The sequence below is a fragment of the Pan paniscus genome, chromosome 8, assembly GCF_029289425.2.
Source record: "Pan paniscus chromosome 8, NHGRI_mPanPan1-v2.0_pri, whole genome shotgun sequence".
In the NCBI taxonomy this organism is placed as follows: domain Eukaryota; kingdom Metazoa; phylum Chordata; class Mammalia; order Primates; family Hominidae; genus Pan; species Pan paniscus.
In genome coordinates, this window is record NC_073257.2 from 106,187,408 (window position 1) to 106,202,957 (window position 15,550).

General features: G+C 40.9%; 1 protein-coding gene across 6 annotated transcripts in view; it reads left to right on the top strand.

Annotated features, from left to right (window-relative positions):
• PLCE1 (phospholipase C epsilon 1) overlaps positions 1-15,550 on the top strand; it is a 337,648-nt gene that overhangs the window by 163,862 nt on the left and 158,236 nt on the right. For all 6 annotated transcript variants that reach the window (XM_034931124.3, XM_063607826.1, XM_057298956.2 and 3 more), the window contains one exon: positions 13,019-13,335. In XM_034931124.3, the coding sequence (XP_034787015.1) occupies positions 13,019-13,335 (317 nt within the window). The remainder of the gene's footprint in view (positions 1-13,018; positions 13,336-15,550) is intronic.

The window sequence follows — 15,550 nt, forward strand, 5'->3', positions numbered from 1 at the left end:
GTCAGACTTTGGAGCTCAGATTGCCTGCTTATGCTGAGTTTTGAAACCATTCCATATCTAGAAGGTTAGCCATACCTCAGGACTATGCTGCTGGGTAAGAGGGCATCAGATTGTCACCAAAAACACTCCAGAGTTCCCCTCTTGTAAACTTTGAGTCAGTAATGCCATCTTCCCCTATATGAGACAACACACTATTATAACTTACTGTGTGAATTTTGACTCAGGTATTCCTTTTTACCCAATGTAATCAGAAATAGATGAGTGATCAGTGACAGATACTGATAAAACAGTTAATTAATTTGCCATAAAAAGAACAGATGAGAAAATGCTGCTCCCTGGAAATTTCCCAATGTGGGTAGGGAATTTTTCTCTTTCAATGTTATTTAACATAATAAGCACAGATAAAGTTATATTTACAAGATTGTTTATCACAGTGTTATTATAATGGTAAAAAGTTGTAAATATAAGAGCCATCGAAAATCTAATATTCAAAGAATAGCCTCAGAGTCGGGGGAAAAGTGCACTATAGAGTTTTTTTAAGTTAGAAAAAAATGTGTTCTCTGATCCTAATTTGTGAATATTGTGTGTGTTTATAGAAAAATATGAAATGTAACAACAAAAACATTAGCAGAGATTACCTCTGGGTATGAGATTATTATTTTAAATTTTCTTCTTCTTTCTTTTTTTTTTTTTTTTTTTTGAGACGGAGTTTCGCTCTTGTTGCCCAGGCTGGAGTGCAATGGCACAATCTCAGCTCACCTCAACCTCCGCCTCCCGGGTTCGAACGATTCTCCCGCCTCAGCCTCCCACAAATTTTCTTCTTTATACTTCTTTATGTTTTCTACGTTTTCACAGTGAGCATGTTTCTTTGGAACTGGAGCAAAAGTTGTTTTTTTTATTAATGGAGATTCTGTCAACTTTTTTCTTTTTGCTCTAAGGCTCTTCTGTCTGGTAGATTGTTTCATCTGAATATGTCTTAACACTCAGTCTGAATATATTGGGTTTTTTTTCTCTTTTAAGTACTGACTTAGAAGTAATATGCTTCATTGATTTTGTGAGCTCATCTTTTTCATGTAATGTTCAGGACAAGCCAGACACATTTGTTGCAAGACTGATTTTGTTACTTTGAAAACCAATAACAGATAATAAGATAAAATCACCAATTAACCAGACTTTTTCTAAACCCATCACTTCCCTGTTGAGAGCAATTTTCAGCTCTTCCTGAGATTCATGTATTTAAGTCAGCTCTGAATCTTCTATAAGAAGAAATCAATATTCTTCTCTCTCTCTCTCTTATTTTATATAATTAGAATTGTACCACTAAAGGACTATTAAATGTGCAATTGAGAATCTAATACTTAAAACAAGTCTACAAAGTTAATTCAAAGCAAAGGAAAATGGATAGAGTAGATAGAATAAGTTTTTCCTACTTTCTTCTCTAATTGTGACTTTTTTTATATATGCTTTAAGTTTTAGGGTACATGTGCACAACATGCAGGTTTGTTACATATGTATATATGTGCCATGTTGGTGTGCTGCACCCATTATCTCGTCATTTAACATTAGGTATATCTCCTAATGCTATCCCTCCCTCCTTCCCCCTCCCCACAACAGGCCCCGATGTGTGATGTTCCCTTTCCTGTGTCCATGTGTTCTCATTGTTCAATTCCCACCTATGAGTGAGAACATGCGGTGTTTGGTTTTCTGTCCTTGGGATAGTTTGCTGAGAATGATGGTTTCCAGCTTCATCCATGTCCCTAAAAAGAACATGAACTCATCATTTTTTATGGCTGCATAGTATTCCATGGTGTATATATGCCACATTTTCTTAATCTGGTCTATCATTGTTGGACATTTGGCTTGGTTCCAAGTCTTTGCTATTGTGAATAGTGCCACAATAAACATATGTGTACATGTGTCTTTATAGCAGCATGATTTATAATCCTCTGGGTATATACCCAGGAATGGGATGGCTGGGTCAAATGGTATTTCTAGTTCTAGATCCCTGAGGAATCGCCACACTGACTTCCACAATGGTTGAACTAGTTTACAGTCCCACCAACAGTGTAAAAGTGTTCCTATTTCTCCACATCCTCTCCAGCACCTGTTGTTTCCTGACTTTTTAATGATTGCCATTCTAACTGGTATGAGATGGTATCTCATTGTGGTTTTGATTTGCATTTCTCTGATGGCCAGTGATGATGAGCATTTTTTCATGTGTCTGTTGGCTGCATAAATGTCTTCTTTTGAGAAGTGTCTGTTCATATCCTTTGCCCACTTTTTGATGGGGTTGTTTCTTTTTTTCTTGTAAATTTGTTTGAGTTCATTGTAGATTCTGGATATTAGCCCTTCGTCAGATGAGTAGATTGCAAAAATTTTCTCCCATTCTGCAGGTTGCCTGTTCACTCTGATGGTAGTTTCTTTTGCTGTGCAGAAGCTCTTTAGTTTAGTTAGATCCCATTTGTCAATTTTGTCTTTTATTGCCATTGCTTTTGGTGTTTTAGACATGAAGTCCTTGCCCATGCCTATGTCCTGAATGGTATTGCCTAGGTTTTCTTCTAGGGTTTTTATGGTTTTAGGTCTAACATGTAAGTCTTTAATCCATCTTAAATTAATTTTTGTATAAGGTGTAAGGAAGGGATCCAGTTTCAGTTTTCTCCATATGGCTAGCCAGTTTTCCCAGCACCATTTATTAAATAGGGAATCCTTTCCCCATTTCTTGTTTTTGTCAGGTTTGTCAAAGATCAGATAGTTGTAGCTATGCAGCATTATTTCTGAGGGCTCTGTTCTGTTCCACTGGTCTATATCTCTGTTTTGGTACCAGTACCATGCTGTTTTGGTTACTGTAGCCTTGTAGTATAGTTTGAAGTCAGGTGGTGTGATGCCTCCAGGTTTGTTCTTTTGGCTTAGGATTGACTTGGCAATGTGGGCTCTTTTTTGGTTCCATATGAACTTTAAAAGTAGTTTTTTCCAATTCTGTGAAGAAAGTTTGGTTCCATATGAACTTAAAAGTAGTTTTTTCCAATTCTGTGAAGAAAGTTATTGGTAGCTTGATGGGGATGGCCTTGAATCTATGAATTACCTTGGGCAGTATGGCCATTTTCACGATATTGATTCTTCCTATCCATGAATATGGAATGTTCTTCCATTTGTTAGTGTCCTCTTTTATTTCACTGAGCAGTGGTTTGTAGTGCTCCTTGAAAAGGTCCTTCATATCCCTTGTAAGTTGGATTGCTAGGTATTTAATTCTCTTTGTAGCAATTGTGAATGGGAGTTCACTCATGATTTGGTTCTCTGTCTGTTATTGGTGTATAAGAATACTTGTAATTTTTGCACGTTGATTTTGTATCCTGAGATTTTGCTGAAGTTGCTTATCAGCTTAAGGAGATTTTGGGCTGAGACAATGGGGTTTTCTAGATACACAATCATGTCATCTGCAAACAGGGACAATTTGACTTCTTCCTTTCCTAACTGAATACCCTTTATTTCCTTCTCCTGTCTGATTACCCTGGCCAGAACTTCCAACACTATGTTGAATATGAGTGGTGAGAGAGGGCATCCCTGTCTTGTGCCAGTTTTCAAAGGGAATGCTTCCAGTTTTTGCCCATTCAGTATGATATTGGCTGTGGGTTTGTCATAGATAGCTCTTATTATTTTGAGATATGTCCCATCACTACCTAATTTATTGAGAGTTTTTAGCACGAAGGGCTGTTGAATTTTGTCAAAGGCCTTTTCTGCATCTATTGAGATAATCATGTGGTTTTTGTCATTGGTTCTGTTTATATGCTGGATTACGTTTATTGATTTGCATATGTTGAACCAGCCTTGCATCCCAGGGATGAAGCCCACTTGGTCATGGTGGATAAGCTTTTTGATGTACTGCTGGATTCGGTTTGCCAGTATTTTATTGAGGATTTTTGCATCAATGTTCATCAGGGATATTGGTCTAAAATTCTGTTTTTTTGTTGTGTCTCTGCCAGGCTTTGGTATCAGGATGATGCTGGTCTCATAAAATGAGTTAGGGAGGATTCCCTCTTTTTCTATTGATTGGAATAGTTTCAGAAGAAATGGTACCAGCTCCTCCTTGTACCTCTGGTAGAATTTGACTGTGAATCCATCTGGTCCTGGACTTTTTTTGGTTGGTAACCTATTAATTATTGCCTCAATTTCAGAGCCTGTTATTGGTCTAGTCAGAGATTTAACTTCTTCCTGGTTTAGTCTTGGGAGAGTGTGTGTGTCGAGGAATTTATCCATTTCTTCTAGATTTTCTAGTTTATTTGTATAGAGGTGTTTATTCTCTGATGGTAGTTTGTATTTCTGTGGGATCGGTGTGATATCCCCTTTATCATTTTTTATTGCGTCTATTTGATTCTTCTCTCTTTTCTTTTTTATTAGTCTTGCTAGCAGTCTATCAATTTTGTTGATCTTTTCAAAAAACCAGCTCCTGGATTCATTGATTTTTTGAAGGGTTTTTTGTGTCTCTATTTCCTTCAGTTCTGCTCTGATCTTAGCTATTTCTTGCCTTCTGCTAGCTTTTGAATGTGTTCGCTCTTGTTTCTCTAGTTCTTTTAATTGTGATGTTAGTGTGTCAATTTTAGATCTTTCCTGCTTTCTCTTGTGGGCATTTAGTGCCATATATTTCCCTCTACACACTGCTTTAAATGTGTCCCAGAGATTCTGGTATGTTGTGTCTTTGTTCTCATTGGTTTCAAGGAACATCTTTATTTCTGCCTTCATTTCATTATGTACCCAGTAGTCATTCAGGAGCAGGTTGTTCAGTTTCCATGTAGTTGAGTGGTTTTGAGTGAGTTTCTTAATCCTGAGTTCTAGTTTGATTTCACCGTGGTCTGAGAGACAGTTTGTTATAATTTCTGTTCTTTTACATTTGCTGAGGAGAGCTTTACTTCCAACTATGTGGTCAATTTTGGAATAGGTGTGGTGTGGTGCTGCAAAGAATGTATATTCTGTTGATTTGGGGTGGAGAGTTTTGTAGATGTCTATTAGGTCCGCTTCGTGCAGAGCTGAGTTCAGTTCCTGGATATCCTTGTTAACCTTCTGTCTCATTGATCTGTCTAATGTTGACAGTGGGGTGTTAAAGTCTCCCATTATTATTGTGTGGGAGTCTAAGTCTCTTTGTTGGTCTCTAAGGACTTGCTTTATGAATCTGGGTGCTCCTGTATTGGGTGCACATGTATTTAGGATAGTTAGCTCTTCTTGCTGAATTGATCCCTTTACCATTATGTAATGGCCTTCTTTGTCTCCTTTGATCTTTGTTGGTTTAAAGTCTGTTTTATCAGAGACTAGGATTGCAACCCCTGCCTTTTTTTGTTTTCCATTTGCTTGGTAGATCTTCTTCCATCCCTTTATTTTGAGCCTATGTGTGTCTCTGCACATGAGATGGGTTTCCTGAATACAGCACACTGATGGGTCTTGACTCTTTATCCAATTTGCCAGTCTGTGTCTTTTAATTGGAGCATTTAGCCCATTTACATTTAAGGTTAATATTGTTATGTGTGAATTTGATCCTGTCATTATGATGTTAGCTGGTTATTTTGCTCTTTACTTGATGCGGTTTCTTCCTAGCCGCGATGGTCTTTACAATTTGGCATGTTTTTGCAGTGGCTGGTACCGGTTGTTCCTTTCCATGTTTAGTGCTTCCTTCAGGAGCTCTTTTAGGGTAGGCCTGGTGGTGACAAAATCTCTTAGCATTTGCTTATCTGTATTTTATTTCTCCTTCACTTATGAAGCTTAGTTTGGCTGGATATGAAATTCTGGGTTGAAAATTCTTTTCTTTAAAAATGTTGAATATTGGCCCCCACTCCCTTCTGGCTTGTAGAGTTTCTGCCGAGAGATCAGCTGTTTGTCTGATGGGTTTCCCTTTGTGGGTAACCCGACCTTTCTCTCTGGCTGCCCTTAACATTTTTTCCTTCATTTCAACTTTGGTGAATCTGACCATTATGTGTCTTGGAGTTGCTCTTCTCGAGGAGTATCTTTGTGGCATTCTCTGTATTTCCTGAATCTGAATGTTGGCCTGCCTTGCTAGATTGGGGAAGTTCTCCTGGATAATATCCTGCAGAGTGTTTTCCAGCTTGGTTCCATTCTCCCCATCACTTTCAGGTACACCAGTCAGACGTAGATTTGGTCTTTTCACATAGTCCCGTATTTATTGGAGGCTTTGTTCATTTCTTTTTATTCTTTTTTCTCTGAAATTCTCTTCTCACTTGATTTCATTCATTTGATCTTCCATCACTGATTCCCTTTCTTCCAGTTGATCGAATCAGCTACTGAAGCTTGTGCATTCATCACGTAGTTCTCGTGCCATAGTTTTCAGCTGGACTTCTGTGCATTGGTTATTCTAGTTAGCTATTCGTCTAATCTTTTTTCAAGGTTTTTAACTTCTTTGCCATGGGTTTGAACTTCCTCCTTTAGCTCAGAGTAGTTTGATTGTCTGAAGCCTTCTTCTCTCAACTCGTCAAAGTCATTCTCCATCCAGCTTTGTTCCGTTGCTGGTGAGGAGCTGCATTCCTTTGGAGGAGGAAAGGCACTCTGATTTTTAGAATTTTCAGTTTTGCTGTTCTGTTTTTTTCCCATCTTTGTGTTTTTATCTACCTTTGGTCTTTGATGATGTGACATACAGATGGGGTTTTGATGTGGATGTCCTTTCTGTTTGTTAGTTTTCCTTCTAACAGTCAGGACCCTCAGCTGCAGGTCTGTTGGAGTTTGCTGGAGGTCCACTCTGGACCCTGTTTGCCTGGGTATCAGCAGCAGAGGCTGCAGAACAGTGGATATTGGTGAACAGCAAATGTTGCTGCCTGATCTTTCCTCTGGAAGTTTTGTCTCAGAGGAGTACCCAGCCGTGTGAGGTGTCAGTCTGCCCCTACTGTGGGGATGCCTCCCAGTTAGGCTACTCGGGGGTCAGGGACCCACTTGAGGAGGCAGTCTGTCTGTTCTCAGATCTCCAGCTGCGTGCTGGGAGAACCACTACTCTCTTCAAAGCTGTTAGACAGGGACATTTAAGTCCGCAGAGGTTTCTTCTGCCTTTTGTTTGGCTACACCCTGCCCCCAGAGGTGGAGTGTACACAGGCAGGCAGGCCTCCTTGAGCTGCGGTGGACTCCACCCAGTTCGAGCTTCCCAGCTGCTTTGTTTACCTACTCAAGCCTCAGCAATGGCGGGCGCCCCTCCCCCAGCCTCGCTGCCGCCTTGCAGTTTGATCTCAGACTGCTGTGCTAGCAATGAGCGAGGCTCCGTGGGCGTAGGACCCTCCGAGCCAGGCACGGGATACAATCTCCTGGTGTGCCATTTGCTCAGTTGGAAATGCAGAAATCATTCGTCTTCTGTGTCACTCACACTGGGAGCTGTAGACTGGAGCTGTTCCTATTTGGCTGTCTTGGCTCCACCCCCCTCTAATTTTAACTTTAAGTAACTTACAAAAAAACAGTATTACCATATATATTGGAAAAAAATCTGAACAGGCCAAAAAAAGCTGAACCAGGTTTTTGAGCATGAGAAGATTGAGATTTTGTTGCCTTGAATTTTTTGGAAATCGTTTTGATCTTTTTTTTTTTTTTGAGACGGTGTCTTGCTCTGTTGCCCAGGTTGGAATGCAGTGGTGCCATCTCAGCTCATTGCAACCTCCGCCTCCTGGGTTCAAGTGATTCTTGTGCCTCAGTCTCCCGAGTAGCTGGGATTACAGGTGCCCACCACCCCACCTGGCTACTTTTTGTATTTTTAGTAGAGACGGGATTTCACCACGTTGGCAAGGCTGGTCTCCAACTCCTGACATCAGTTGATCCACCCTCCTTGCCTCCCAAAGTGCTGGGATTGCAGGTGTGAGCCACCATGCCTGGCTCATTTTGATCTATTTTCAAAAGTACTGTTATATGTGCATTACAAAAAAGTTGAGCAAAACAGAACTGTGTAAGTTATACACTATTATTTGTTTGGTGTTCACTGGACAGATATGCAACATATACCTATATTTACAAAATTATTTTTTACCTCAATAGGATAATATTCCATTGTTCTCAACTTGCTTTTTTGTCCTAAATTTTTTGTGAAATAAATTCAGTTTCAGTACATATACATTTACCTCACTTGGTCTATATTTTTGCAAGAGTTTCTGTTGGATAATATCCTAGAAGTAAGATTTCTAGTACAAAGAATACACGTTTAAAATTTTGTTTTGCCTCTCAAGAAAGCTTGTGCCCATTTCACCACCCCTCACATGGAATGGGAATGAAAGATAAAGTTTCTGAAACATAGGTACATGGAGATTCTGCCGGGTTTTGATAAGATATAATTTAAAATCATGATCAGAAGGTTGCTCAGCTGGCTTGGGGAGGAGATGCCTTCTAAAGTCAGAATCCTGTAAGGTATTCCTGCCTAACTCTTCAACTCCATTCTCTACCCAAAAGAGAAAAAAGGTGTGTGTGTGTGTGTGTGTGTGTGTAGAAATATGTCTCCTCTGTAAAGGATCCCTCAAAATGCTGAGTGTAACAGAGGGCAGATTTTTGGAGTCAAAGCTGCAATTAAATTTCAGCCCTGTCTCTCAATAGCAGCTTGTCTTTAAGCAAAATGTTTAACATTTCTGACCTGTGTTTTATCATCTATAGCAAGGGGATAATCACACCACCTTACAGGGTTCACTGTGAGAATTAAATGTGTTACTTAACACAAAAGGCTAATAAATGGTGAGGACTAAGAGCTCAATTAATGGCTTCCATTGAGACATGAGAAAGGGTGATTATGACCAAGCTACGGGCACCTTGGAGGGTAAAGTTTTTCCCACTTTTGCAGAAAAATATGAGACAATCACTAACAGTCTAGTTAAGATATGCTATGTGGGCCAGGCATGGTGGCTCACACCTGTAATCCTAGCACTTTGGGAGGCCAAGGCAGGTGGATCACCTGAGGGCAGGAGTTCAAGACCACCTGGCCAACATGGTGAAACCCTGTGTCTACTAAAAAATACAAATATTAGCTGGGCATGGTGACACACACCTGTAATCCCAGCTACTTGGGAGGCTGAGGCTGGAGAATCGCTTGAACCCGGGAGGCGGCGGTTCGTGCCACTGCACTCCAGCCTGGGTGACATAGCAGGACTTCATCTCAAAAAAAAAAAAGGTATGCTATGTAACACTACACCTTTCCCACCTACATCCAGGAACCCTCTTTGATTTTAACCATAACAATTTTATCACCTTCTCATATGCATCATTACTCATTTACTATGCTTATTGTTTATGTCCTTTCCTAGGGTGTTCCATATGAACAAAACTTTATTCTTGTTCACTAAATTTCAACATCAGGGTAGCTGAAAACAAAGCCTGGCACATAGTAGGCACTCTTTTTTTTAAATTTTATTATTATTATACTTTAAGTTTTAGGGGTACATGTGCACAACGTGCAGGTTTGTTACATATTTATACATGTGCCATGTTGGTGTGCTGCACCCATTAACTCGTCATTTAGCATTAGGTGTATCTCCTAATGCTATCCCTCCCCCCTCCCCCCACCCCACGACAGTCCCCGGTGTGTTTTCATTGTTCAGTTCCCACCTATGAGTGAGAACATGTGGTGTTTGGTTTTTTGTCCTTGCGATAGTTTGCTGAGAATGATGGTTTCCAGCTTCATCCGTGTCCCTAATCCTGTAGCTGGGATTACAGGCACCCACTGCCGTGCCTGGCTAATTTTTTGTATTTTTAGTAGAGACAGGGTTTCATCATGTTTGCCAGGCTGGCTTTGAACTCCTGGCCTCAAGTGATCCGCCAGCCTCAGCCTCCCAAAGTGCTGGAATTACAAGAGTGAGCCACTGCGCCCGACCTAGAATGACTATTAACTGAAGAATATGGGACTGAGAGCAAACAATGAGGTGGATAATTTTATTCACCAGAAACTTTCTAAAAAGAGAAGAGCCACAGTATCCAGTGGGTTTTATGAACTTTTCTTCATGGATGATGAGGAAGGACCAGGGGTCCTAGAGCTACTCGGTTTTTAATCCATCTTCCAGTGGCCCATGTTGTTAGAGAGCAAGGCCCAGAGGTGAGTTACAGCTGAGCACTAGGGCAATGTGTCCTATGAAGAGGAAAGAGGACATAATAGGGAGAGCTCAGCAAGGATGAGGGAAAGTGGGAAGTGTTTTTAACAGCTACTAAAAGTATGGAACTTAGAAGACAAAGAATTATGCCCCAAGAAGACTTCTGGGATGTTTTTTGTGGTACACAATATGAAATCCCTGGGTATTCCAGCTTTAAGGAAACCTACATGAAAGGTTGACATTGTTTCAAAGCTTCTAGCATTCAATTTGTGTTCCTTTGAGTGTGATGTCATGCTTATACTGAGATACATGCTTATACTGGGACCGCCAGATTTATTAGGGTTACACTGACCAGGTTTCTTTTTATTATTTAATTTATTTGGGCCTCTCTTATTGCTGTTTCCCACCAGTCACTAGACTTGTTATTCATTGTAACAGCATGTGATTCATATCTCAAGATGTATTGCAGTTTCCCATATGACATCTTATCTTACATTATTTGCATATTGTATTACATTATCTCTTCTCTTATATTTTAGAGAAGTGACTGGAGTTATTTTTATTTCCTCTGCAGAGTGCTATAGTTTGAGATCATGTCTTAGAGTTGGTTACTTCTGAGAAGAGTTCTTATATTTGGCTAATTCCACTGTACATATATTATCAGTATCTAGAAATTTCAGTTGGCCTCTTTCATCAAGCCACATTCTGATTCAATTTTCAGGAAACCTAGTCAGTTTCTAAACTATTCAGAAAGCTGGAGGGGGAGGCCATCTAGGGTAGATTTAAGCATCAACCTGATTTTAATGTTTTTTTTAATATGAGCTTAGATAGAACCAAATATAATTTAATAGTCTCCATTTTTTGCTACAGAAGATTTTTGGTAATTTGGTCCAAAAGATGTATTAAAATGCTTAGAGTCAACCAGGACCAACCTGGTTTCCATTTTTCTGTCCCATGTCCTCATTGGTTAATAATTTGGCCAGAGAGCATGGCCTGATTTTTTGATCAGAAGATATAGTCACCATACTCATGGAGGAAGGAATCAGGGACTGTGGGTTACCTGGTATAGAAGGACATAGTGAAGGAAAAGATAGAGAGGTTTGGAGTTTAAAGGATAAGGGATGTCGTTTTTGTTAGTTTTTAAGGAAAAAGGAAACTGAACATTTGGGTATGCAAAGAAGTCAGTAGAAAGTGAGGGATTAAAGGTGGAGATAACCACTGAAGCAAGTTCTGGAGGAGACAAAGGTAGATTTAATCACAAACCTGGGTGGGCCTTGGAGAGGAGGAAACACATGCCATTCTCAGGGAAGCAGAAGATGGAAGAAATATAAGGCATCTGAATTGAAGGAGTTTCTGACATGACCTACACTGTCTCAGCATAGTTAAGAAACAGTCGAATGACTGTGAGGAAAGCAAACGCAGGTATGGGAATGTGAGAAGAATAGAAGAGAGGATAGTGAGTTGTTTAGGAAAAAATAAATAAGTCTGTGTCAACTTTGAGTCACCCTGAGGGCCTAGCTGAAGTTAGATAATAGGAATTAGCACCCACCCCATCACTAAGTAGCATAATTGTCAGTGTCATCATACAGCAGCCCAGAAGCCAAGGAATGGATGGTTTGAGTCTGCCCAGCACTGGGGATTGGGACATGCCTGTGATGGAAAGTCAAGCTGTCTTCTTAGGGAATCTCTGGCTGGTGAGTGCCATCTAAAATGCTTATCGTGGCACCAGACGAAGGCCAAGGAACTAGAAGTTTGCTGAGGACAGAGAAATTTTGTTAGACAGAATAAAAGGGAAGAAAGAAGTCAAATTCAGGGATGATGACTTCAGAGTTTAATAATACAGACATGAAGCAGTTTGGAGTGATAATTCCAAAGTTTTCTGCAATGGAGATTTAGAAAAGAGTCAGAGAATACTGAGGTCTGAATGTGAAGGAAGTCATCCTTACGAACTTTGCTGTTACCCAGTGTCCAGGCTGGATGACAGGTATTTCCAGGAAGAGAATGAGTGACATGAATATGTGACATTTCCCCAACTCAGGTGACCACAAAACTGTTTTTCTTGTAAATGCCAGTATTCCAGAGATCATTCTTTGGAAAACTCTGTTCTAGGGCTCATCAGAGACTTTCCGTTTGTCGAATGAATGAGTTACAGGTAAGAAGTTAAGAGGCAGCCTGGGACAGGGTCAAAATAAAGAGAAGGCAAGTATGTGGCTCTAATTACAGAAATCATTTTGAGCCTAGGCATCCCCTACTCTGGCACTTCCATCTCATGAACTGCCACCTTCTCTCCTGCATCCCTCTGTCACCTTCTTGCTACCAGTTGTGGGCCAGGCAGTTAAGATTTATTTATTTAGATACATCTCCTTATTACCTATTCCTTTCTTATGTTTGTAGATGGTTCTGTTCTTGCAAACTCCCAAATAGATATCAGTGAAATCAAAGTCACTCTTTGGGGGTGACAGGTTGGCAGAGAATACCATGACATTTTGAAACCTTTTGTCCAGAGAGTCCTTGGGTCCCCAGGTGTCCTGCCCATTTACACATAATATGCATATACATATTCTTCACCACACAGCCTTCTTTCCTCTTCCATTTAAGTTGGCTATGCTTATACCCACCCTCATTTCATGTCATTCTGATGGTAGTTAGCAAAGGAGGATAAGGAAGCAAGTGGTATTTTACAAAGTATCGTAGTAAACTGGTTGGGGAATTATGTGCTAGATTAATGCTGCTGCTGAAAATGGAAAACCAACCCTACCACCACCACCACCGCCACTCCACCCCCACCTCATTAGGTGACTAGAAGACAAATAGGACAGATATCAGAAAGGTCTTTGTAAAAAGAAAAATAGTACAGAACTCTTCACTAAGCAGAGGATTTGGTTAAAGAACATACAAGATTTGGAATGGCTCTCAAGTAAATATCTCTTGCAGGGGACACCAGATTTGATGTAACCACGACTTCTGTTGCTTTGTTTTAGAACGCCAGCCAGGCCCCTCTGTGGCCAATTCCAATGCCCTCCCTTCAAGTTCAGCTGGGATCAGCAAGGAGCTGATCGATCTGCAGCCTCTCATCCAGTTCCCAGAGGAAGTCGCCAGCATCCTGATGGAGCAAGAGCAGACTATTTACCGCAGGGTCTTGCCAGTCGACTACCTTTGCTTCTTAACACGGGACTTGGGCACTCCTGAATGCCAGAGCTCCTTGCCCTGCCTCAAAGCATCCATCTCAGCGTCGATTCTTACCACTCAGAATGGAGAGCACAATGCCCTTGAAGATCTGGTGATGAGGTTTAATGAGGTAAGAAGCCACTTTTTGATGTCTTGGTATTTGACTCACCCGTAAGTGATTTTCAAGCATACCTCCCCTTCTAGGTTTGTCTGTTCCTGATGTGTTCATTTCATTCTGTCTTGCCACTTCCATGATGGCTGTTTTTCTTTCCAGGCAAAGAGACAGACATCACATTGCAATCCTTCCTCTCACTGTACCCCAACTTGCCCTTAAGCCTAATTGATCTCAACTCCATTCTATTGCATTACCCAGTCCACCAATCCTAGTCCCTTTGGGCACCCAGAATGCCAATCTCCAACCCCTTCCTCTCCCCTACCAACCCCTCATTCCCAAAGGTGCTTTTAAAACCACATGTCTCAATTTTGAGTTTTGACAGCATGATCCCTTACCACATTCGTATAACCAACCCCCTGACCCCCTTCCATTATTAGGACTCCCTCAGCAGAAACACCTAGGTCACCAGAGAAGGCAGGAAACATGGGGCAATTCATTGAGGGGCAGTGAATCACCTCGGTTCTCTCTCTGCATCCCCTGAAGATCCTCAGCCCCAGAATATCAATCCAAAGCCTCTGAGACCACATTAGAAGCCAGTTCTGAAGAAGACAGGTGTGACTGGAGTCTGGGAATACTTAGGACAAAGCCATTGCGTGGGGGTCTAGGGACTCACTGGGAGATCAAGAGCCACCGGCTGACATCCCTGTGGCCCTGGGATAGGGAGGAGCATCAGGAAAGAGCAGGGAGTCTCCATGCAGTACTGGGGTTGGGCGGACTGCACTCTTGGGCTTAAAAGGCACTTTCTCTTAGTAATGTAACCCACACCCAGAGTTTTCTATTCTACATTTTATGTTTTAGACTTAATTTCTTTTGTTTTGTGTATTCAATCACAAAATTTTAATCGGTATGTTTGTTGGTTGTTAGTTGGCTGAACACAGAGTAGTTGCCTATTTTGGTCATTTAGTAAACTCTACCTAAATGCTAACAGGATATTCCTATTCTGAGTCATATATATCTCTGATTGTCTGAGGATCTGTCATCCTGTGTTACATAAACACTTTCTGGCAAGGTGCGGTGGCTCATGCCTGTAATCCCAGTGCTTTAGGAGGGTGAGACAGGAGGATCGCTTGAGGCCAGGAGTTCAAGACCAGACTGGGCAAAATAGCAAGACCTTGTCAGTACAAATTTAAAAATTAGCTGGGCATGGTGGTGCACACCTGCAGTCCCAGCTACTGTGGAGGCTGAGACCCTCTAAGGATCCCTTAGCCCAGAAGTTTAGAGGCTTCAGTGAGCTAGGATCAAGTCATTATACTCCAGCCTGGGTGACAGAGCGAGACACCATCTTTAGAAAAAAACACAAAACACTTTCTAACTGTAGCTCACTTTGCAGCCTCCATAGCTTGCCAATCAAAATCCTGATGATGGTTGTAAATGTCAGTGACCATGATAAGGCCCATGAATACAGCAAGTGTTAGAGGCTGAGCTCAAGCGGTTCTGTATCCAGACATGTCCTGAACACCAGTCTATCTGGCACTGTTGTGCTAACCATTTTATATGTACCACTTACTTGCTCCTTACAACAACCTTGGGAGACAGATATTGTCATTAGCCCTATCTTATCAATGAGAAACTGAAGTATGTGGAGATGAAGTTATTTTCCCAAGATTACACAGGTGGTAGGTGGCAATTTTGGTTTAAGCCCACAAAGTCAGGCCCTGGGCTTTGAATAACTATAGGATGCTGCTTCCCACCTGCAGCAGGATTGCATTGGGGGGTGGTGCCTGCTAAAACTGCAGATTCCTGGTCCCACCCCCAAACTGAGTAAGACAGAATCTCTGGGAGTCCACATGAGAGCTTGCAAATGTCACTGCCCCAAAGTTGTTTTTAAAAATAAATCTCCTGATGTTCTTGATTTTCCTTACTGATAAAAATGGGATGGAAAAATGAAAGTTCCAGTAAACTGAGTGATTTTATTAGTGGATTTCACTGTATTTCATGAATTATTTTAAACTTCCAGATCTACCCACTCTCACATCCTTAGGACCCTATCTTGTCTTTATTTTTAAATTTCGACCTGAACTTAAAAGTGAATTGCCAAAACTTTTAAAATCTAATTTTAAATTAAACTTGGATTTCTTCCATTCACTTCCATAACCTTGGGAATCAAAGACGAATCAGTGATTTCACTAATTCAGAGTTAGTGATGATATGACCTACAGCTGGGTAGAGG